Genomic DNA, 24684 nt, shown 5'->3' with positions numbered 1-24684 from the left:
AAATTTCCAGAGATAAGCAGTATGAAAAATTCGGTTTGTATGGGAGATGTCACACCCCTTTTTACAATAGCTAAAATTTTACTCCAAGGGTATGCGATTGATTTCGTATATCTCCATACCAATTTCCAAAACTCTACCATGCACACTTTCAGAGGTATGTAGCATGAGAATTTCGGTTTGTATGGGAAGTGCCACTCCCCCTTTACATATAGATTTTTTTTAGCCGAAAACCATCCTTGGGACACGTGCGGCAGGTGGCAGTTTCCAAAAAAATCGGTTCAGCCGCTCTCGAGCCTGGCGAAAACTAACAAACGGCTTTCTAAATATATATTAGTTGAGATATATTATATATTATAATTATATTTTGACAGTATTCGTTGTTTCTGATTGGCGCAAAAAAATTTTGCCTAGTGCCGAATTCGCCCCTTGCATGAAAATTGGAAAACAATAAGCTTATCAGGCAAAAAGCTACCTACGTACCGAATTTTAAGCAAATCGGACCATAAATACGATTACTTCGAACAGATCGGTCCCTGGTCCACTTCTCGGACAAAATGGATCATATATGCTAATACATACTAAAAAGCTACCTACGTACCGAATTTTAAGCAAATCGGACCATAAATACGATTTTTTCGAATAGATCAGTCCCTGGTCCACTTCTCGGAAAAATGGACCATATATCCTAATATATGCTAAAAAACTACTTACGTACCGAATTTTAAGCAAATCGGATCATAAATGCGATTTTTTCGAATAGATCGGTCCCTGGTCCACTTCTCGGAAAAAATTGATCATATATGCTAATACATGCTAAAAAGCTACCTGCGCACCGAATTTTAAGCAAATCGGACCGTAAATTCGGCGTAACAACCCTGCAGGGAAAGCTACTAGTTGTGAACTAGAATCCTACCAGTTTGCGTTTCAGCCCAACTAGTTCACGTTCTATCCTTTTTTAATGTTAGCGACTGGTATTTTTAACATTGCGTTGTCCTATGAGATGTCAATTGTCAGGCTATGCATCAGCATCTACTAGTAGAGATACTAGTAGCATCATACCAGTTGATGAGATAGTCTGCCAATTCATCCCCCATGAAAAGCCTTAGTATGCCTTTTTGCTCGCGTTGCTCCAACAGTCGCAATGGCCGACAGAGCAAAGCACTCGCGTGGTATGCCTGAGGTACCAGGTTGAAGCCCGGCCGCAGGGAAAATTTTTTTATTTCATAATATTTCTTTTATTTATATTTTTTATTTAGGGTTTTTATCATTATTCTTAAATTTAATTAAAAAAAATATATAATTTTTAATTAAAAAAATATATATTTTTTTAATCCATTTATTTATTTTTTATGGCACAAGTACTTCTTCCCATATATTTGTTTCTTTTTTTTTGTAATGCAACTAGATTTTAAAGTTTGTTATTTATATTTAATTAAAAAAATATATATTTTTTTTAGTCTATTTATTTATTTTTTATGGCACAAGTACTTCTTCCCATATATTTGTTTCTTTTTTTATTGTAATGCAACTAGATTTTAAAGTTTGTTATTTATATTTAAATTGAAATAATTATTCCTACTTACATTGATCTAACTTTAATAATCTTAACCACCTCCAAGCGGCCTCGAACCTGCGATCCCAGAACCAGAACCAGTAGTCTTCACGTGACGCCACAGCCGACATTTGTAAGAAAAGCAATTAATTGCGTTTTATTTTAGGCTTTGGCAATTCAAAGGCAGATGTCGCTGAACGCTTAAGTTCTTCGAAAATGTCGAACTGGTATGCACATACTAGTTTATGAACTAGTATTTTTTCTAACTGGTTTGGGTTTTCACTGCAGGGAATGAGTGCGATCTTTTTAAGTGACCTAGTAAAGATCATATGCCCGATTGAATAATTCACGAAATTACTTATTTGTCTATATCAATAATTAAATTTTTCGACTATTTTAACAGAAAGTTGTGTTATTCAAATTTTTATCTTTATTTTATCTTCGTTTTAAACAGTATTTTGCGTTGAGGGGTCTGAGATATTTAAATATATATTTTTATCTGATCAGTAAGAAAGCTTTCTTCAACTTTTATTTCTTAGTGCACGATTTTTCTTTTAAGGAGCACATGAAACTAGCACCTCCACTTGTTTTAAGTCGTGACTGGAATAACACTATACGGCAAAATCCAATTTTTTCTGGGTATTGAACCAAACCATTTTTTTAAGAGATTGAATCATAAGTAAAAAAGTAATTTCTCCGTTTTTCGAAGTTAGCCTCCGAAATCGAGATATGGGCATTCGAAGTTCGAAATTGGACCTCTGGTAAAACATTATTTTTAATTATTGTATGTACCCTGTAGTCAAATGTACTAATTGTAAACTACCTCACAACTAGTATGAACCGCATACCCAACTAGGCAGCCAACTATCTTTTTTCCATGCAATCAACTGGTATTTTTAACATGAAGATGTCCTACGAGATGCCAATTGTCAGATTTCCGTCAGAAATATACTATTCTCATACTAGTTCAAAATAGACAGAAAAATACTAGTCCAATTATGGACCAAAACCACTACTTTGGGAATCAAAAAATAAAATGAATTCATGAATATACAATAAAAAACGTTTGATTAAGTACACTTTAATATATCACACATTTTTATTTAGCAGCCTTAGATTTGCAAATAACACTGGTTTACACCAAAAATGTTCTGTGGATGCCACTATCCAATTCCTGTGTAGAATTGCTCGAACATCGAGTTAATTTTTTTTCTCTGGATACGTTTTCGAGATATTTGCAATTTACCGTTATTCAGCTTAAAGCAGAAATTGGTTCCTTTTAATCACGTATATCTTACGAACCAACTTAAAAATCTTAATTTGAAATTACGCAAATGAAATTCTCTATAAACCGTGTATACATCACTTTCCGATAGGGCTCACAGTTTCTGAAAAATTAATTAATAATTCCAGCTTTTTTTATTTTTTAATGAAAAAATTAAAAAGAATTAAGCTTTAACAGAAGAAAATATTTAAAAAACAAGTAAGAAAGTCTAAGTTCGGGCAGAGCCGAACATTAAATACCCGGCGCAAGTATTAAATATATGTTTTTTCACCTTTCCGAAACCTTCCGCTAGATGGTAAGCCGGGGTGTATCAATTTTGAGTAAATTAGCGTCCTTCAATTTCGAAATATTGAAGTTTCAAGCATTCCCGAAATTTACCGTTACATGAAAAGCGGCCGTTATTTTAGTCCGAATTCAATAATTTTCAACGTTTTGCTTATATGTGGCAAGCACAATAACCACACAGAGTTTTGTACAAATTAGTAGAATGGTTACCGATATACATATATGTGATCATAAGTGGGCGGTGCCACGCCCATTTTCCAAAATTTTACCATAAACGTATTTCTTGGTAAAGAATTGTTGCAAGCATCAATTTTGAATAAATTAGCTTCAATATTTACTGATTTATCGAAGATTTTGTATTTCTCTAAATTACCGTTATATGGGATGTGGGCGTGGTTATCGTCCGATTTTAAAAAATTTCGGCGATTTTGTATGCTGTACCAAGGCCAACAACTGTGCCAAGTTTGGAAGAAATTGGTGCAGCGGTTACCAAGATATACAAATGTAACCATAAGTGGGCGTGGCTACGCCCATTTTCCAAAAGTTTATAATATTCTTATATTTTGTCTAAAAATTATTGTAAATATCAATTTTGAGTGAATTATCTTCAGTAGTTACTAAAATATCGCAGTTTTCGTATTTCTGGAAATTACCGTTATATGGGAAGTGGGCGTGGTTAAAGTCCGATTTCGCCCGTTTTCAATACCAACCTACCTTGGATTAAGGGAAACCTACGTACCAAGTTTCGTTGAGATATCTCAATTTTTGCTCGAGTTATCGTGTACATGGACGGACGGACAGACGGACAGACGGACAGACGGACGGACAGACAGACATGGCTTAATCGATTTCTTTTTTCATCCTGATCATTTATGTATACATTTGTCTATATCTATCTCGATTCGTTTTGGCTGTTACAAACAACCGTTATGTGAACAAAATTAATATACCCTTGTGCACAAGTACGCTCGGGTATAATAACAGGTTCTGTGCCGAATTTCTTTTCTGTTACAAAAAAAAATCAAGTTACTGATGAAGAAAATCGATGGATAAATTCCAAATAATGAGTGGTCAAATAAAAATGCGCAAGATTATTTGTATGAAAATTGAGCACGAAAGAATGTTACTCATACGCCGCGTACACCTAAGTATGTCGCTTTTGTGTTCATATTTCATACAAAAAATCTTTGCGCATTCTCACTTGACCCTTCATTATTTCTTATTTAAAATAATTCTTATTATAAAGTAAATTAAATAATTTGCACATTTCAGTCTATTATTTTTAAAATTATATAAAAGTAGTAATTAATGTTTAAAATCTGAGATTTGGATAAGAATAAAATAAATAAATAATTCAATCATTTATTAAATATGTATTCTTAATTTTTGTCTATAGTTTGGCTTGTTGATTCATAATAGAAATTAATCAAATAATCATATTAATCGTGTATTTAAAAAATGTCAAAAATAATGAAAAAATGATGTAATTAAAATTAATGATTTAATTAACACTCTTTTTAAGTAATTAATTATTAATCATTAGAAGGGTGGTAATATCGGTATTTGATCATTAAACGGTTATCCCAAAAAAACATGCTTTAGTTAATAATCATTATGAATATTAATAAGTATTTAACAGGTCTGGTATAATTGAATACGTACTCGTTTTAATGATTTACAATATAACCAAATTAACGTTATAGTATTTTTTGTACTTTATTTTATTAAACTCAAAAGTCAAGTAAAACAGGGCATGAATAAATCGTACTGTACTTGGTACAAGTCTGGTCTTTTTCGAAATAGTTCGGTTTCAGTCAGGAAATTCAAGTTGTAAACTAGTATTTTTCCTGATTAGATTAGGGTTTCACTGCAGGGTAAACACCGTTTAAATAAGAGCAAAGGCCGAACCTCTTCTATATTTTTACTTTTTAATTGTTTGCATACAATAATTAAAAAGGAATGTTTTACCCAAGGTTCAATTTCGAAGTTCGAGGGCCAATATCTCGATTTCGGAGGCTAACATCGAAAAACGGAGAAACTACTTTTTTAATTATTACTCAATTTCTTAAAAAAGTTGGTTTTGTCCAATACTTAGCCAAGTGCAGTACAGTGTAATAATTAAACTTTTCTATTGTGTATATGAAATCTACGTCAAATAATAAGTTGTTTAATGCTTTCTTTATTTTAGCTGCGCGTGCGAAAATTCTCGGCTCGACAGAGATTCACGTGAAGCGGGATAGTACAATAGCACTGGCCTGTTCGGTGAACATTCATGCTTCTTCCGTTTCGTGGTAAGATGCGTATAAGGAATTTATTATTATTGTGCATTGTTGGTACCCAGTTATATTTGTGACGGGTAAACTCATGCCACATGCATAAACACCTTTTCAACCCAAGCTGAAAGTCTACTCGGCTAGAATGTACATATAAGCCGTTCAGTGCTTACATCGATTAACTTCACTTTTAGAAAAATCTTAAATTTAAGTTTCAAAGCACTTGGTATAGTCAAAACTTTTTACTTTTATAATAACTTTATATAACATACAATAGTTCATAATATTAATAACAAAACTATTTATTTGATTTTATAATATAAATGGAATTTTAAAAAATAACGTACATTATTTGATCGCATCTCCCAATTTTTTGCTGATGGAGTTAATCAGGGTTGTTGCGAATATTATTCCAAAATAAAAGTCCTTTCCGGATAATAAACAAATGGCCTGTCGAAATTAAGCAAATTTGGTATCATATGAAAGAGGACTTAAATAGCTTTTAAACAGAAATAACGAACGACCTCTATTTATATTTTTTTTAATAATTTAATACTAAAGAAATGCATATACCTGACACAAAGTTTGTTCTATGGCAATTAATTAACATTTTTTGTTGAAATATTTTTCAATATGTGGCTTTCCTCGTTTAGACATTTCAGTTTTAAAGCTATTTAAGTCCTCTTTCATTTGCTACCAAACTTGTTTAATTTGGATAAGCGATTTGCTTATTATCCGAAAAAGGCTTTTATTTCGGAATAATATTCGCAACAACCCTGGAGTTAATCAATTTGTGCATTGGACGGCTCATATATATGTACACATCTGTGTTCGTGTGGAATAGTGCTTATGTTGAAAGGCTGGCTTTAGTATAATGCGGTATTCGCAGCATGCAATTACGAATGACTCACTGGCACCAACCGTTGAGAAACTTTTGGCAAATAAACGTTCAATAAATAGTTGTGATATTAGCAAGTCAAAATTCTTATTAAGTCTCACAAAAAATTCCTTGTCGTTTAAAGAATAAAGGGAATGCCGCATTAAACTAAAGCCAGCTTCCCGACATAACCTACTATTCCATATGAACACAGATATGTATGTATGTATACTTTTTTTCTATGTCGTACAATGGGGCCGCTTCATAGAGGGCGATGCTCAAAACTTATTTTTCGAAAGTGGGTATTTAAGATTAAAAATATACACCAGCAGTTATAACAAAGTACCAAATCTCATGTATAAACATTGGGTTCCTAACAACTGCCAGTTGCCGCGCACAACAACTCAAAGTTAACTTTTCAGTCAGATTTTTTTTCCGATATCGAAATCGGGTTCATGTGTGTTATTAAAGGGTGTTTTATAATGTTAGAGGTTGACATCAGGTTAGAAGGATCTATGTGTGTTGATTGTTTTCCGACTTTTCATCATTACAAATTTCATTGGTTTCTGAGATATATACTTGTAGTAAAATACATTTTTTCAGGGTGATTTTTTCAGTTTGGCTTTTCCCCAAAATGCGCAAGGTTCCTTCTCTGAGTATTTTTTAGTTATAACCGGAAGGCTTTATATATAAATAAACTTAAAAGATTTGCGCATTTTTGAGAAAAATATTTTTTAATGTGAACTTATTAATTTTTGTCAGGGACAGTCTTCCATTATTTTATCAAACATTTGTACCGCGTGGAGATGTTTTAAGAAAAATTTCAACTGAATGGAAGAGAATAGTAAATGCTGTCTGTCTTTATTCTTTCTTTCAATTCTGGTAACTTTTATTCCAGACGGAACCCATTCATCCATTAAAAATCGGGATTTGTGTAAAATATTATTTAAAAGCCCTTCTAAATTATGGCAAAGCAAGTTAAGCCATGTGGAAGAATATATTTCAAAAAAGAAAGAAGCTGCCACAATCTTTTGGGCAATTTCAAGAGTTGCGTTACTTTAAAATGGAATATATGCGGTAGACACAACACCAGATTTTATGAATACGAAAAAGTCTGTTTAGAAAAACTTGGAAACAATATCCAGTGGATCTAAAATAGATAATACAAAATTCAAGACACTGTGCTTTGATATTGCGGAGCTGTGTGACAGCCTTTATCCTGGCATCCAATGGCAACAGTGGACAAAATTTTAATGCATGGTGCCGAAATTATATTCTACTCAGTGAACAATTAAGTGCAGAGGTACATGAATCGCGGAATAAAGATTTTAAAGCATATCGTTAACGTTTTAGCCAAAAAAAACGTCTAATTATTTCTTCCGATCCTCTTATTACAAGTTTAAGGCCTTTACAAACAGTAAAAAAAGTTATTTGATCCGGTGACAGGTAACAAAATCAACGGAAACAAGATCAATTGACTTTATTTCCCACCCTGGTGCGAAATAAAGTTGGTAATAAATAAAAGTACATTGCATGAGTTCATATGGCAACATCACATCCTGACGCATAGACGGCGCTCTTTGCAAACCACTTTTACTTTCCACTTGTCAGCTACTTGTCAAACCAATGTCCAATCATGTAAATATGTTTTCGCCTTTTTGATTTTTTGGCCGTCTACGAACAAGCTGGACTTTTGTTGGGAAACATATAAAATACTCAATAAATCTAAAATTATACAGTCCATCATTTCGTTTTTCTGAGACATTTGTTGGTCCTTCAGACCGGATCGCCCGGCGAAAATATACTATAAAAATATTGGCGAATTTTTGAGCGTTTTTTTTGGTTTTTTTTTTGCAAAGTTGGCCGTACGGCTTACGAGTTTAATCTTCTGATAAAATGAATCGCCTGATCCAGCGATGCGGCTTTTGCAAGGGGCAAATAACTCGTGCGCATGCAACTGTGGCTGAAGAGGTAGAAGCGAGTACGTCAGTGGAAACCTTGGAGTATCGCTTAGCTAAGCTGAATGCAAATTACGAGCGATTTATTGAGCTCAGTGAACTTCTTTGCACATACAAGGGTGAACCTGATTACATCGATCCGGCCACAGATGTAGTGGAGTATGAGGAGAAACACTTTTATACGCATTCTGTACTTTCACAAGCGTTAAATCAGCTTCGAAAAGAAACAAAACCGTCTGCTGTTGATGTAACCGCTTCTGAAACATCAATAGAATGCCTTGTTTCCAGCCAAACTAAGTTTTTGGATAAACTACGTGGCTACAAGTAGCCACACGGAATTACACCTGGGAAAAATAAAGATTCCGACGTTCTCGGGAAACTATGAAGATTGGCGGCAATTTTGCGACTTGTTTTTGGGCTCGATAGATAAGTGTGCGAATCTGACCAATTGTCAAAAGTTTCACTATCTGAAATCTTACTTGGATGGTGAAGCATTGAATTTGGTCAAACATATTACCGTCACAGACGACAATTACAAGGAGGCGTGGGAGCGATTGGTGCAACGTTACGACAAGAAGCCGTTGATTGCCCGCTCATTTATAAGCAACTATCTAGCACTTCCTAGCGTAAGCGGATGGAGTGTCGTTGCGTTACGAAAATTGGTCTATGGGGCTGAGAGCATTCGCGGGTTGAGTGCGCTTAACTGCAACCAGCGTGACCCTTGGTTCATACATATTCTTCTAACGAAACTTGATACCGACACACGACAATTTTGGGCAGAAAGCAAGGAGTCTAGCAAAGAAGATGTTACAATTCATGACTACTTCAAATTTTTATTTTCTCGATGTGATGCACTGGAATCTTGTCAACCATCACGCCTTTCTTCGAGTGGACGACAAGCTGCGGCTCATCATGCTGTTCTTGATCAACAACGGACTAGAGCTCATTGCGTATATTGTCAACAGGTTCGTACAATTTCCTCGTGCAGCCAGTTTAAGTCAATGGACTTAAACTCTCGTCGATCGTTTGTGAAGCCAAACAAGCTTTGCTTTTAATTGCCTAAATCGTGCACATAGGGTCAAGAACTGCATCTCAAGTTTTACTTGCCGAATTTGCAGCGCTAAACATCACACCCTGGTTCATGGTGCGCAGCAGAAAACTCCCCATGACAACCCCACAGTTAAAGAGAACGCAGATTGCAGCGGAATTCTTCGGGGCTTAAGGCTACTCAACCTTCTTCAGCAGGTGTTATCCATCACACCTTGGGCAGGGTTCATCAGACCCACACGCAAACTCTTCTACGAACTATTCTCGCAAATGTGGTTGATGTTTGGGGCAATACAACTACTTGCCGACTACTTCTTGACACAGGGTCAATAATCACTTTGGCTACAGAGGCATTTATTCAGCGGATGGGAGCTCCGCGAACACACGCACGTATTTCAGTTGTGGCCTTGCGATTAACAGTGCTGACGTCACAAGGGGTGCTCCAACTTCTATCACGCACATCTAACCAATCTGTTGAAGACTCTACGCTAATCATGAGTGCACTAACGTCATCGATTCCAGCGCAAGAGATGAAAACCAGCTCATCCACCTGGAAGCAAGTATGTCAGTTGCCTTTAGCAGATCCGTCATTTGGTCTACCTGGTGCCATAAATGTCATCATTGGCTCGGATCAACTATGGAACCTGTACAATGGAGAACGCAAATTCTTTGGTAACGACTTTCCTATCGCTCCTAATACTGTTTTTGGTTGGGTTCGACACCTGCTTTGGCACATCACGCGCAATTAGACCTTGATGAACTAGTTCATTCTTTTATGGAGATGGACCGCGTTCTGCCAACCAAGGGTGTCATCGATGCAAGTGATCCCAACAACAAAGATGGAGTGAACATGGTTCAGTACGCATTCAAGAACAACGCTCCGCCGATTGGGACCACTTTACCACAAGCCCTTAGCCACCTTATTTCGCTGGAGCGCAAGCTGCTACGATTTCCGGTATTAAGGCAGAAATATTTTGACTTTTTGGATGATTACTTAAGCCGTGGGCATATGGAAGTGCTCACATCGAGCAGATAGTTGAGGACCCAGTTACCTGCATATATTTGGCTCATCACGCCATACTTAAGCCAGATAGCTCTACGACGAAATGCCGAGTGGTATTTGATGGCTCGGGCAAAGACGCCACGGGACTTAATTGGAGTTTGCCTCCGTCAGCATCGTTATGTATTTTGCGCCGACATTGAGAAGATGTTCCGCGGCATACAGGTTGCTCCCGAACACACCACCTATCAGGGCATCATATGGCGCAAAAATGAAAATTCACCTATTTCTCATTATCGTCTGCTTACTGTGACGTACGGGCTAGCTTCATCGCCATTTTTGGCGGTGAGGATTTTGAAGCAACTTGCAGATGACTACCGAAGCAGATATCCCTTGGCAGCGCGAGCTCTATGCTCTGATGCATATGTAGATGTGATGTGGAGTTCCAATTGTTGGCTTTTGCTAGAAACTCTGAGTGCAGACCTCTGTGAATACAAATCCGTGGCAATATCGGCTAGGTCAGAGGCAGCCGCTCCTTCAGTGAAGATTCTGGGGTTACACTGGAATCCTTGCGACGACGTATTGTTTACTAAATTTAACGGAAAAGATATTGCTGGTAAGCCAACAAAAAGAGCGATGTTGTCTGAACTATCAAAGATCTATGACCCACTTGGTCTGTTCGCACCGGCTACCGTGCTGCTGAAAATCTGGTTTCAAGAAAGATGGCTAAGTGCGGTTAAGTGGGACCAGCAACTTCCTGAAAATTTGTGCGCGCGTTAGCAAACATTCATCAAGTCGCTACCACAGCTGGCAAGGAGCAATAGAACTACATGGCTTTGCCGATGCGTCGACGCAGGCTTATGGTGCAGTGGTTTATAGCCGGGTCCTGAAGTGTGCTGCATTGGTTATCAGCTACGCCTCGAACCTGGAACACATATGTTGGCAACCGAGCTGCTAAAATTCTAGATGCTTTCCCACGCAGCTGTTGGCAGCATATTCGCACGGAGGACAACCCAGCAGATTGTGTATCTCGAGGACTTATTCCCTTCAAATTAACGTAACATCAGCTCTGGTGGGACGGACCATCTTGGCTAGCGAAACCTCAAACAGCTTGGCCACCCATCAAAGTGAAATTCTCTAGGTCAACCCAGACTGCTGCTCCTACTGAAAGGAAATCAAATGCTGAAGCAACTCTTCATGTGTTCCACGAAGATAACGTTTTGGAGATCCTTTTGAATACAATTTCTTCTTGGCCCCGTCTTCTGAGGGTAATATGCTTTTGTTTTCGATTTATTAATCATTCTCGCCGTAGATTGAACTCACCCAATGGCGAACAATCCACAATCTTTTTAACGTCGAAAGAGTTGAAGAATGCGCAAAACGGTCTAATTAAGTACGTGCAGAGCAATGCTTTTTCAAAAGGGTATAAGTTACTCAAGGGCGATTTTCAACTTTCGCGCAAATCCAAATTACTGCGACACACACCATCGACGAACATGGTTTAATGCGTGTTGGTGGACGTCTTGGAAATTCATCGTTGAATTACAACGCAAAACACCCAATTTTAGTCCCGAAGGAGTCCCCAGTCGCTACCCTTCTGTTACGTCATGTACATGACACCAATCTACATACTGGCGTGGATGCAACATTCCATAATCTGCGTCAACAGTACTGGATTTTGGCGGCACGCAATTTGGTGCGAAAAATTGTGTTTCGTTGTAAGCCGTGTTTTATTCAGCGCCGCGCCACTACCTCACAAATAATGGCCAACTTACCGGTACCTCGTGTACAACCTCTTCGCTGTTTTCGTCACACTGGTTTGGATTTCGCGGGACCTGTATCTATAAAAATATCCTCTGGCCGTACACCAAAGATCGGAAAGGCATGGTTTGAAATTTTTGTGTGTTTATCGACAAAGGCACTTCACATCGAAGTTGTAAGCGATCTCACAACTCAAACATTCATTGCAGCATTCAGGCGGTTTTCGTCACGACGAGGTCCTATCACAGCCTTATATTCGGACAACGGTACCACGTTCCAAGATGCCAAGAAGGAGTTGGACGAGATGGTCAGGTAGCTCTGTCTCACTGTCAAAATGAGGCTTTGGCTAATTTTATATCCAGCCAAAGCATATCATGGCATTTCATACCCCCGACGGCTCCACACTTTGGCGGTATTTGGGAGTCGAATGGTAAATCGATAAAGCTACATCTTCAGCGAGTGGTTGGCGACAGCGTTCTCACTTTTGAGGAGTACTCTACAATACTTGGTATGGTAAGAAATAAAAACACATTGCATGAGTTCATATGACAACATCACATACTGACGCATAGGTGGCGCTCTTTGCAAACCACTTTTACTTTCCACTTGTCAGCTACTTGTCAAACCAATGTCCAATCATGTAAATATGTTTTCGCCTTTTTGATTTTTTGGCCGTCTACGAACAAGCTGGACTTTTGTTGGGTAACATATACAATAATAATTAAATCTAAAATTATATAGTCCATCATTGCGTTTTTTGGGACAAAAGTCAATTAACATTATTACCTTTTCAAAAGCGAAATAAAGTCAACAAATGGAAATAGTCATTCAAATGGAAATAGTGTCAACAATGCTCAAAGTATGTCGATTCATAGAAAAAAATGTTGTTCTTACAAAAAACATTGCCCTGTAAGTTTTGTTTTTTAATATATGAAAAAGGTTATTACCAAATCCTCAGTGTAGTGCTATTAATCCCCACACAATTATGAAATACCACCAATTGATTTTATTAAAAAATTTAAAATTGCGAATACGAATTGCGATGCGAAAAACGAAACGAAAAACGCAGCTGGAATACGAGAAAACATGTTTCGTTTCCACAAAAATAAAGCGAACACTATTAAATTGGAGAAACAGTCCATGTCCAAAAACCCCGGAGGAACACTGAAAGAAATCTGTATTTTAAATTAGCATATTTTGAACGAATTCGGAATGTCTAAGGTGGAAAAGATACCAACCCTTCTATAAGGAAACAATTATAGAAAAGGATTTTTCTTACACTGTATTCATATTTCCGCCAGCAATTTGTGACGACATCATTTAAAAACAGCTAAGGAGAACGACGACACTATTTATCAGGTGGCACATTCAAGCCAATGTGCCAAAATGAGTTATAAACAATTATTGATTATTTAATATCGGAACCGAGATCATGTAAGTTAATTGATTGGTTTTTACACACTTTTGAAACACAAATTATATGCTTTTTTACTGCGGACAAGTTGTTGCCAAAACACAGCAGAAATCTTCCAATAACTTACAAATATAAAAATATAGAGGGCTTAAATTCATTAATATCCTCTATCTGCAATTTGCGCATAAACTAATTTGTGATTTTAGAAACCATCTGGGACTGTAGTGCGCGCGGACGCGGGCCGCTGGGAAGCTAAGCAAATTTAATGTTTGAAATAGCAATAATGTCAATGGATTTTATTTCGCTTTTGAAAAGGTAATAATGTCAATTGACTTTATTTCCCCCCCTGGTGACCTTATTTCTGTTGACCTTATTACCTGTCACCTTTGATCCAGAAGTAAAATACATGCTTTAAGAAGAGAATTTCGGGCATACAGAAACTAAATCTCATGCTTCTTAAGAGGAATTAATTTTTGATCATACACTGTACCGTTTTCTCATTGTTTTTATTTCAAGTGACTATCATTGTAAAATTATTTTATTTTTCAGTGTTAAGAATAAGAAGTAAGTATACAATTATTTTGTTAAACAGTGTTAGTGCACAAAACAATCTAATAATTTTATAAAAATTGTAAGATATTTCCCTTTTGGATTTGTCTACAGCATTTTCAGAAGAAAAAAGCGGTTACAGAGTTTTGAGCATCAACTTGTATGAAGCGGCCACATTGTGCGTCGATATAAATGTTCGGGCGCATAAACGGTTTTAGGGCCAATTTCAAATGAATATTTAAACGGCCCTTAAATTTAATTGTGGATTGTTGTTTAAATGACATTTAGCTTTCGTTGGGCTTCAGATAAAATTTGTTTAAATATGCCAAACAATTGGCAGCACTGCTGCTTGTTCCTTGAAATTGTTGTTGCATTTGCTTGTTTGTTTACATTTTGTGCTGAACAGCTGATTTTTTGGTGGGTTTGATCAAACAATTTACCAATCAATCTTAGTTGTATGGTATAATCACAGGGTTGCATACATATCTCATATAAATAGCCAATATTGACCATTAAGAGCAGTTACTTACGTAGGCCATCTGAAATTGGGCCTTAGATTTGAGTTAACTATTTAAATGAACATGTCTAGTTTGGAGCAAAAAATGATGCGTACGAGACTGTAAATTACTATCTCGGTATTGCAAAACGAAAAAACTCCTTCTCCGATTCAATCGTTTTATTTTATACAACAAAATAGCAAATGGTACAAAACAGCTGACGGGCAGTTCAAGTAATTAACTGCATTTGGCTTTCAACTCGTGTTGAATATAAGCGAGTTGATATGAAGCATAAATATAGTAGTATATGGTGATAATGACATATCGGTTTAGTTAGAATTAAAATCCAAATTTCATTGATAGTCCGGCTATCCAGCTTGAGAAATTATATTGCTGTTGATAATTATGTGCTTTGACTGATTTTTTACACAACTACTCCTGTGTGAATCTGCTTTATTTATGTAATTTTAATCCTTAAGAAGAGCATAGAAGGCAAAAATATGCGAGTAGGCATTGCAAGTGAAATAAGAAAGAAAAATACAAAATAAGTAAATTTCAAACATATTCTATAGTATGTTCAGTTAGACTTAGTGATACAACCTTATGTAGTCATGAGTGAGCGGCACATATTTCTGTTCTATCAATTGGTATCATTTTTTCAAACTATGTACCGTTACATGGAAGGTGGGCGTGGTTATTGTCCAATTTTGCCCATTTTCAATACCATCGCCCTTGGCTCAAAAGAAATACACGTACCGAGTTTCGTTAAGATATCTCTCTGCTATATCTATCTGGATTCCTTTAGTATGTCACAAAAAAACTGTTATGTGAACAAAGTTATAATACCCTTGTGTGCATAGGTACATAACGCTTATTTACCAAGAGGCTGTCATAACTCAAAAACGGTATTTTTTAAGAAATGCGTTTAGAATTCTAAATTTGCTCCCAAAGTGCATAAAAAGGCATCTGCACCAATTGTTAAAAATTTAATTTTTTGAGTTATGACAGTTTTCTAAGAAATGTACATGCATATATGTATATAGAGTACTAGCAGAGCACCCGACATCGTTCGGGGTAAACAAATAAAAATATAAAACAGTAATACAAATATTCAGTTCAGCATAATTTAAAGGAGACAAAATATTTTCTTTGTTTACATTAAGGCATCCTTATGAGCCATACTTTTAGCTTTATCGTGCTTCAACTAATACATATATTGTTTAGATTAGGGAGAGCGGGAGATCAGGTTTGGAGGTGTGGCCGAGTTAGAGGAGTAGCGGAGGTAGGGATTACCTTTGTGAGTGTTGAGGTATCGAGCTCAATGAGCCCACATGGTTTATAGGTGCACATCAAGCCAACCACGCACCAGTGATCGGACTTTTACCACATTGTGGTAGATCTGCCACTTTTTTGAGCACCTACCACATCTACCACACAAGGTCTGAAATCTACCACATATTCGGGTTTTTGAGTAGTTTTATTTTTGCTCGACATAATTTTCTTAATTTTAAGAGCAAAAATTGTCCAACACTAAACACTAACAACAGGCAGAATGGGAGGATAAAATAAACATTAAAATAGTAAATTTTCTCAATATTCAATTTTTCGACAGGAAACATGGTTTTATTGTGTTAAATTGCAAAATATATGATTTATAAAAAATAATTAATAGCGAAAATGTTAAAAAAACGGCGATTTATGTGAAAGTATTAGAAAATTTCAGTGCATCTTAAGTTTCTAAAGCGTTGTTTACTTTTGCTTGAGAATTGTCAAAATCGGCAAATCCCAAGTATCTGTTTCTGGAACGCTACATCGTGGTGTGATAAAAAGAAAAGCTGGCAGCACTCCGCAAGGTTCGAAAAATATCTTGATATGGAAGGAACTGCTTTACACTGTCAAGGAAAAAAATTGCCAAAACTCAAACGAATTTTTAGCAACTTCAATCTTGCATTTTATTATACTAAAATCGAATTTTCTTGGATTCGAATTAAAATGTTTGCAATTTAGGTGAAACCTTGCAGAATATTATTAATTTTTGTACAAAGTTTGATCAAAAACCTGAGATCTACCACATTTTTTTGAAATATACCACATTTTTTTCCAGATTCTACCACACACATTTTTTTTTCAAGTCCGATCACTGCCACGCACTCCATATGCCTGCTATGCGAGAGAGAGAGAGAGAGTGAGATATGCGAGCAGGCTTATGAAGCGGTAGCGCATGATGTGGCCCTTATACCATTTATTTATTGGGGGACTCCATTGGAGGAGTCATGCTCTAGCTGCCGTAGGCTGCTGTGCAATGAGCGGGGATTTATTTGGAGGGACTCCAATGGAGGAATCGTGCTCTAGCTGCCGTAGGCTGCTGTGCAATGAGCGGGGATTTATTTGGGGATGTATGGATGCAGAGCCCCTGTGTGGCTTGCAAGCCGTAGCTTACTAGCATACCAAAAAACACTCCGGGAGTGGAGTGAGAGCGATGCTTAAAGCACCGTGTGATAGCCAAGCTGGGTTAGCGTTGACCATGGCTGGAAATGCCACCGACTTATCACTTCACTAAGTTCCGCGAAGAGATATTTGAGAATTGCATAAAAAATGCATAGCCAATTAAGAACGAACGAATTACTTTTAAACACAAGTGCGTGTGTTTGTTCGCTGCACTTGGTTTTATGCTGGAGTGCACTACAAGTGCGTGAAATGCAATACAAATGCGTGTGTGTGTTCACTGCTTCTTTGTTTATGCGGGAAATGCATAAGTCGCTTAAACACATGTTGATCATCACTTGCACTGCAAATCTTGTTCCATTATTTATATTAGGTGGATTAAGGTAACGATCAAATTTCTTAATTAAAATTAGTCTACTACGGTACATTCCGTTTAGCTACCTATTCGCTTAGCTGTTTTAGTATAGCTGCACTTTTCTGATAGAATGCTTATTTCGGAAGGAGGTTTATTCATTATGAATGAACATTTTTCGTTTAATAGCATCGCGGGATTAAAAAACAATTTAATCTTTCCATTTCAAAATAATATAAAGACGGTAAGGTTTCAAAAAAAACACACAGTTTTAAATATCCGAGTTATCTAATAGATGAATACATATGTGTATATCCCCCTTTTATAAACTCATTTATATATACTTCACTCTGAACACCTCTCATAGATACCTATGTCTGAATACCAAATTTCAAGTTCATGTGACTTATGGTTCCCAATTTATGGCTGATTAAAAATTCCACTCCTACTGGATGTGCCACGCCCCCTTTTACAAACTCAATTATGTATACCCTCATATAAGCACCTACTATTGATATGTCTTCTTACCAAATTTCATGTTCATGGTTCCCAAGTTATAGCTTATAAAATATTCCACGCCTATGGGATGTGCCACGCCCCCTTTTACAAACTCGTTTATATATAACCTCCTATAAGCACCTGCCATTGATATGTCTGCATACCAAATTTCAAGTTCGTGGGACTTATGGTTCCGAAGTTATGGCTGATAAAAAATTCCACGCCTATGGGATGTGCCACGCCCCCTTTTACAAACTCGCTTATACGTACCCTTCTATAAGCACCTTCCATTGGTATGTCTGCATATCGAATTTCTAGTTCGTGGGACTTATGGTTCCGAAGTTATAGCTGATAAAAAATGCCACGCCTATGGGATGTGCCACGCCCCCTTTTACAAACTCGTTTATATATACCTACCTATAAGCATCTACCATTGACATGTCTGCGTACCATGTTTCAAGTTCAGATAACTATGGTCTGGAAGTTATGGCTGATTAAAAATTTAACTCCTATGGGAGGCGCCACGCCCCCCTTGTCGGATCCCAACTTTTTTCACCTTATTATAGGCCCAGGTGTCATGGCAATACTCTGTAAATTTTTTTTCGATTCTGTCCGTCCGTTTAGACTTCAACCTGGCACATACATATGTACATACATACATACATACTTTCACATATATATAGTAGAATTAGGCCTTTTATGTATAGATGTATATTTTTTACAATTTTCCCAGGTATCACGGCTCATCGGTTGTCGACTTTGATTCCCAGCGCGGTGGAATCAGTCTAGAAACGGAGAAAACGGATGTGGGTACCACTAGTCGTTTAATGCTAACACGCGCTTCATTGCGTGACTCTGGAAATTACACCTGCGCACCAATTGGCGCGGTACCAGCGTCAGTACGAGTACATGTCCTCACTGGTAACGTAAAAAGCTTTTGTGTATATTTTGTAGTTGAAGCAAGTATATACAGCTTTCTTCTTTGATTTTCAGGTGAACAACCTGCGGCTATGCAAACTGGTACAGCAGATAGCGTCTTCATAGAAAGTCCTGCATATTTAATAATTGCTGCTGTATTTATTGCTGCTTGGAACCAATACTTAATCATATCACAGACGACTTCCAGCTACGCCAACTGTAACTTGTATCAACGAAGGTGACTACATACTCAATGACTAACTATTTTTCATTAGTTGAAAGCAACTGAAACTAACAGCCAATGCAGGCAGCAACATAAATTTGGAGGTAACACTTGTCATAAAAAAGAATATTTTGTATGTATTTGAGTAAATGTTAGTTGTTAATTTTTTTGCCAAAATCGTGTCATGGTACAAAATGGTGGCATACTTATGTTTACTTATTTATTTATTTCTTTATAGCCAATGAATACAATAAAAATTCTTATAGGCTAAATAGAAAATAGTTTAAAATTATTAATACATAACTATTTAGAGAAAAATAAAACTACTTATAAAAAAAGAATCAAAGAATTCCTAAAGCGATTTTTTGAAGTTGAAAAATCGATATCAACATATTTATAAATTCTGTTGAATTCAATTAAGGCATTTCGTGCATATAGATCCTTAATAACACCAAGATGGAAAAACTCTGAGCAGCGTAGAGGTCTGGCAGGTATATTAAAGAAAATCCTCTCAAGGAGTACGAGACAGTCTATAACACCGCAGACTAGATCAAATACAAAAGATAAAGAAAGGATTATTCTCCTACTTTGCAAGGATTTTAAGTGTATCAACAGGCATCTCTATTCACAGGTGGGGATAGGGTCAGAAAAGCGTAAGCTACGCAGCGCAAAGCGTAAAAAAATTTTTTGGATCCGCTCAATCCTACCAATATGGCATGCATAATAGGTACACCAGATGAAGGACGCGTAACGTACAAAAGCCATATACAAAAGTTTCAATGTATACTTTTCGGTGAATTCCCCATTATGGCGCCTTACGAAAGCAAGCATGGCATACGATTTTGTAATAATAAAATTAATATGATCAGCGAATGTAAACTTTAAGTCAAAAATTACTCCTTAATTTCATTTAAAAGCTGAAAAATGCTGGAAATATGATACGAGCCAGTGATATGCTTCGAGTAACAATTTCGAGTTTCGAGCCAACATGTTGCAAGGCAACTCATAGGAATAAGTTGCACTCCAGTACGGCAATACAAGCGAAGCAATTATATGTTTCATGAAAAGCTGTTCAATAGGAAAGCTTGCTTAAAATATACGCAACCAAGATTTGGTTCGACACCAATGTAAATGACAATGAGTTGAACATTAAGCAGAAAAGTACGTATGACTCCATGATTCAATAATGAAAGGTTTTGTATGTTTGCATTACAAAAAAACGTGGCAACCCTCATGGAAAATATTTCTTTATTTAAATTCTCAAAAATACCTTTCATTTGATATATAAATTGTTTCAGGTAAAAAATAAGTGGCAACACTATTTAAAAATATTTCTGAATTGATCTACATCGTCAAATGAGAAGTGCCGAAAGTTTGAAATTACATCGCGCCATTGACTAAATCGAGCTGTCGTGTGCTACGATTGGCCCCATGGATGTGGCTTGCCAATATTATACTGCGTAAAAGTCTCATTCGGGGCTGTAGGTCAATACCTAAATACCTTTGTTGACTCATTTACCAGAACCGTTGCGCGCTTTACTTTACAGCGACTGACAATCAATAGGTATCCACGAATGTCGACAAGTACAACCATGATACAAAAAAGAAGGTAGTTTCAATAAACAACTTTTGACGGATAATAAAATTTTTTGAAGTTTCATAAATTGTCAGTATTATCAACGGCCTTGCCACTTTGATAATATTAAAACAATACATCGGAGTATTTTCTTTCCCATATTTTTACCAATGTGAGAATATTTCAAATCAAAACTCACAATCAGTACTTGATATTTTTTTGCTTACGTGGTTTGCCCCTCTTTTATTAAAAATATATAAAATGTAAACTGTTACATTGTAATTATTCTTTTTATTTTATAATAAAAACCATTAGTGCATTATGTTGTTATTTTTTTCATTTTCTTATTTTGATATACAATTTTCGTTTCTTTAATCTTGCGATTTAAAAATCGAATTCTAAAGAATGTTCTTCCCAAATAAAATCTTTTTATAATATTTTGGTCCAAATTTACTTTTAAATTTCTCATCAGATTTTGCAAAAATTTTGGCTTTGTGGTTAGCGAATCACCATTAATTTCAACCAATTTTGAATTCAAAATTTCCAATGTATGCAAAAAACTTGAATTAGGCTTGTACAGACCGCCCTCCGATAAACAGTTAACATACGTATAATTTTGATCACTTTCTACATGCGTCCTGAAGCCTAGTTTTGTCAACCCCATTTTCGAAATTATGTAGCCGGCAAAATTTTCAAGTCCATCATATTCCACATCTTTGAGTGGACTGATGAAATCTTCTGCTTCATGCTCTTCTGCGAGCTACTAAAGCTAAGCGAGCTAAAAAATTAGAAATCAAATAAAAACGAAAGGGATATTTCAATATCGTTAAGTGGTTTGAAAACATTTTCACTGAGCAACTCCTCTTCAAATTTTAACATTACTTCACTTGAAGACTCAACATTTGTTTCCGTGCTCAAAATAGTTTCGTTTCGCCCTAATAAAGTTCATGCATACATTTTAGAATCTTTATGACAACAACAATAATTTCTTTAAGTGGTTAAAAAATTACCTAGAAGGTATGATCGAAATCTGTACTTGAATTCGAGAGGTGACGGATGGTCATGCAGCCCTCCTTTCATATATGTTCAATAACTTCACTAAACTTCACTCATTTTCATACATTTTTGTTTACTTTTACAAAAAAAAAATATTATCTCTGGTGATCAGGTAGCATGAATTTTATGAAATGTCATAATTTTATTAAAAGTCAAATGGTTAGCAACAACAACGAATGTCATTAAATGGAACTACCTTCTTTTTTGTATCATGAGTACAACTACATATCGTCGCTGCGCCAACAAAAACAGTTATGTGATTTTTGTAAATTTTTTTATTGCATATTTTATTAACACTATCTATTGCCAACATTTCTGCATTTGCCGTTTTCTTATATCTCTTTTGGTTTAGAACTGATCAAAAACAGCTATGTGCTCGCAGTACTAGAAATATTCTGAAAAAACTGGTATACGCTTACTTGCTTATAACTGTTTTTGATAGCAGATGAGTGTGCACTGATTTCGATGTAAAGAATAATTAAAAAAGTTATTTTTTTTTCAAAGAATTAAAGGGTGGTTGTTAAAGGGAATATGTATGCGATTAAAAGACATTTTTAATCATTTCATAATGATATGGAAAATTTTGATGAACATGAATTTCAATTTTTTTGTTTCCATTTTAAATATTTGACGTGGGTGAGTCCAAATGAATTTTGAAATTTTTTAATTGAGTTTTACTTCAATATTTTCATAACTCAAAAAACTAAAAACTCGAGAAAACCAGCTTAAAAGTTTTGAATTTACATATACTCCCTGGGGAAAAATTAATACATATTCAGCTTTATCATGAGTTTCATTTTCTTCAAAACGGTTCACTTTTCACTATTTGTTTCTGTGAATTTACTATGCGCGCATGAACATTTTTCGGGTGAATTTTTTTTCGGGCGAAACTCAAGATAAGCCTGATTTTGTTCTGGTGAGCTACTGGCAATCGCTACAGCTATGCAATTTTTACACATCATAAGAACGAGGTAATGTTCATTCTTGCATACTTAGCGCGATTTTTGCTTTTCTGGGATTATGATACTTTTATAGTAAATGAGCGATGCACATATATGTACATATGTATGTGTTAGATATATGTATTTACTAGCCGGCCACGGATGCGCGAGGCTTCGCCACGCGCTGAATGTATGCATATGTATGTACATTTACGTATTTGGAGAAAGAAATCATATGTCATCACGTACTTCGTTTATTATATACATAAAAAATTGTGTCTAAATCCGTTCAGTGGCGTGGTTAAAATATATCGCCTTTGCTTTATACTATGTATCGAACAAAGTAATTTTAAATAGGTGGCAACCCTACTCAAAAACCTTAAAGTTTTTGAATGCGTTTTCGTTCGGTATCTAATTTTTTTATCCAACGGACGTTGAAGATCTTATAGTTTTTAAACATTTGGCAAGCCTACTCAGAAAAATAATACATTATTACACATCCACAGGCTAGGTCTTTTCGTTTCACAGTGACGGTGCAGAACTGACGCCTACGCTTATTAGAATTGAATTTAGTAATTTTATTAACAGATGGCAACCCTATTAAAAAAAAATATTAGTGCTTTTTTAGAGGTCAATCCCTTTCATTTGACACCTCATCTTTTGTAATCCAACGAACGGTGCGGATCTTACAGTTTTTTAGACAGGTGGCAACCCTATTAAAATTCTAAGTAAAAAACGATCCCTCTCCAGTCGATACAGTGTACATTAGAGAAAATCTCGTCAAAATCCGTTCATCCATTTTTATATACCAAAGGTTTTTTATTAGTCTCCTCATTGAGTTTTTCGGGGTTTTTGTGGGTTTTTGGCGGACCTATAAATTATAGTTGCGATGAAAGAATGGTTATTATTATTGGGAATCTCCCGCAGATAAGCTGGGTTTTCCGATAGAAGAATAATGATTTTTAAGAATTCTATACCATTTCTATTGAGTTGTTGTTTCCCCATATAAAATACATGGAAAACTTTGGGCGCTTTGAGCGACCTCTAAATATTTTTGATTTCAAAATAAAACAAGTAAGAGCAGCGCTGTCTTCAGCTATGCCGAACGCTTCATACCTTTCATGAAAATCTGCAAACTTTACTTTAACAGATTAGTGCATTTGAAAAAATTTATATATTCACAGCACACATAGATAGAGGAGTTACACATATAAAAATCTTATCTAAACAATCAGAGGTATGGAAGATATATCTTATATAGCACCAATCAAAGTGATTTTCATTGCTGTGTGATCGGTATGTAAACCGGTAACACAATTTAATGGGTTTAGCTTCCTACATAAAGGAGATATATCGAAAAAACTGGTATAGGAACAATCAGTGGTATTCGAGATAAGGCTTATACAGCATAGATTTTGACAATTCTCTCAGTAGACTTTGTATTATTATTTATACAATAGCTTACGAAATTTATCAGTTTTAGCTGTCCAAATGAATTAGTTTTACATTAAAACCCCATATCTGAACAATCAGTTATATGGATTCAATATATAAGTTACAGTGACCCGATCTTTGTTAGTTTTACTGTAAACTATCTGTTGATAATGAGTGAAAATAGTGCGAAATATCATGTTTCTAGCTGCATATATTTAGAAGTTATAACAAAGAATCTCATATCTGAACAATCAGTTGTATGGGAGCTATATGTAAAAGTGACCCGATCTTTGTTATTTTCACTGTAAGGATTCTGTTGACAATCGTTGGAAGTATTGCAAAATTTCATGTTCCTAGCTGCATAAATCGAGGAATGATAACGAAAATTCTCATAACTGAACAATCAGTTGAATGGGAGATATATGTTGTAGTGACCCGATCTTTGTTATTTTCACTGTAAATATTCTGTTAATAATGAGTGAAAACGGTGAGAATTTTCATGTTCCTAGCTGCATAAATGGAGTAGTTATGGCAAAAAGTCTCATATCTGAACAATCAGTTGTATGTAGGCTATAGGTTATAGCGACCCGATCATGTTACTAGCTACTTAAATGGAGGAGTTATAACGAAAAATCTTTTATCTGAACAATACGTAGTACGGGAGCTATAGGTTATAGTGACACGATCTTTGTAATTTTCATTCTGAGTTCTCTGTTGATAATGGATGGAAGTATTGCAAAATT

General features: G+C 35.8%; 1 protein-coding gene across 1 annotated transcript in view; it reads left to right on the top strand.

Annotated features, from left to right (window-relative positions):
* LOC118745777 (zwei Ig domain protein zig-8) overlaps positions 1 to 24684 on the top strand; it is a gene marked incomplete in the record, with an annotated part of 214651 nt that overhangs the window by 182737 nt on the left and 7230 nt on the right. The window contains 3 exon segments of the mRNA XM_036479443.1: positions 5311 to 5413; positions 18527 to 18714; positions 18787 to 18949. Of these exon segments, the coding sequence (XP_036335336.1) occupies positions 5311 to 5413; positions 18527 to 18714; positions 18787 to 18949 (454 nt within the window).

The sequence above is a fragment of the Rhagoletis pomonella genome, unplaced genomic scaffold (genome assembly GCF_013731165.1).
Source record: "Rhagoletis pomonella isolate Grant_MI unplaced genomic scaffold, Rhpom_1.0 Rhpom_scaffold_00009, whole genome shotgun sequence".
Classification (NCBI taxonomy): domain Eukaryota; kingdom Metazoa; phylum Arthropoda; class Insecta; order Diptera; family Tephritidae; genus Rhagoletis; species Rhagoletis pomonella.
This window is presented reverse-complemented; position numbering and strand designations above follow the sequence as displayed.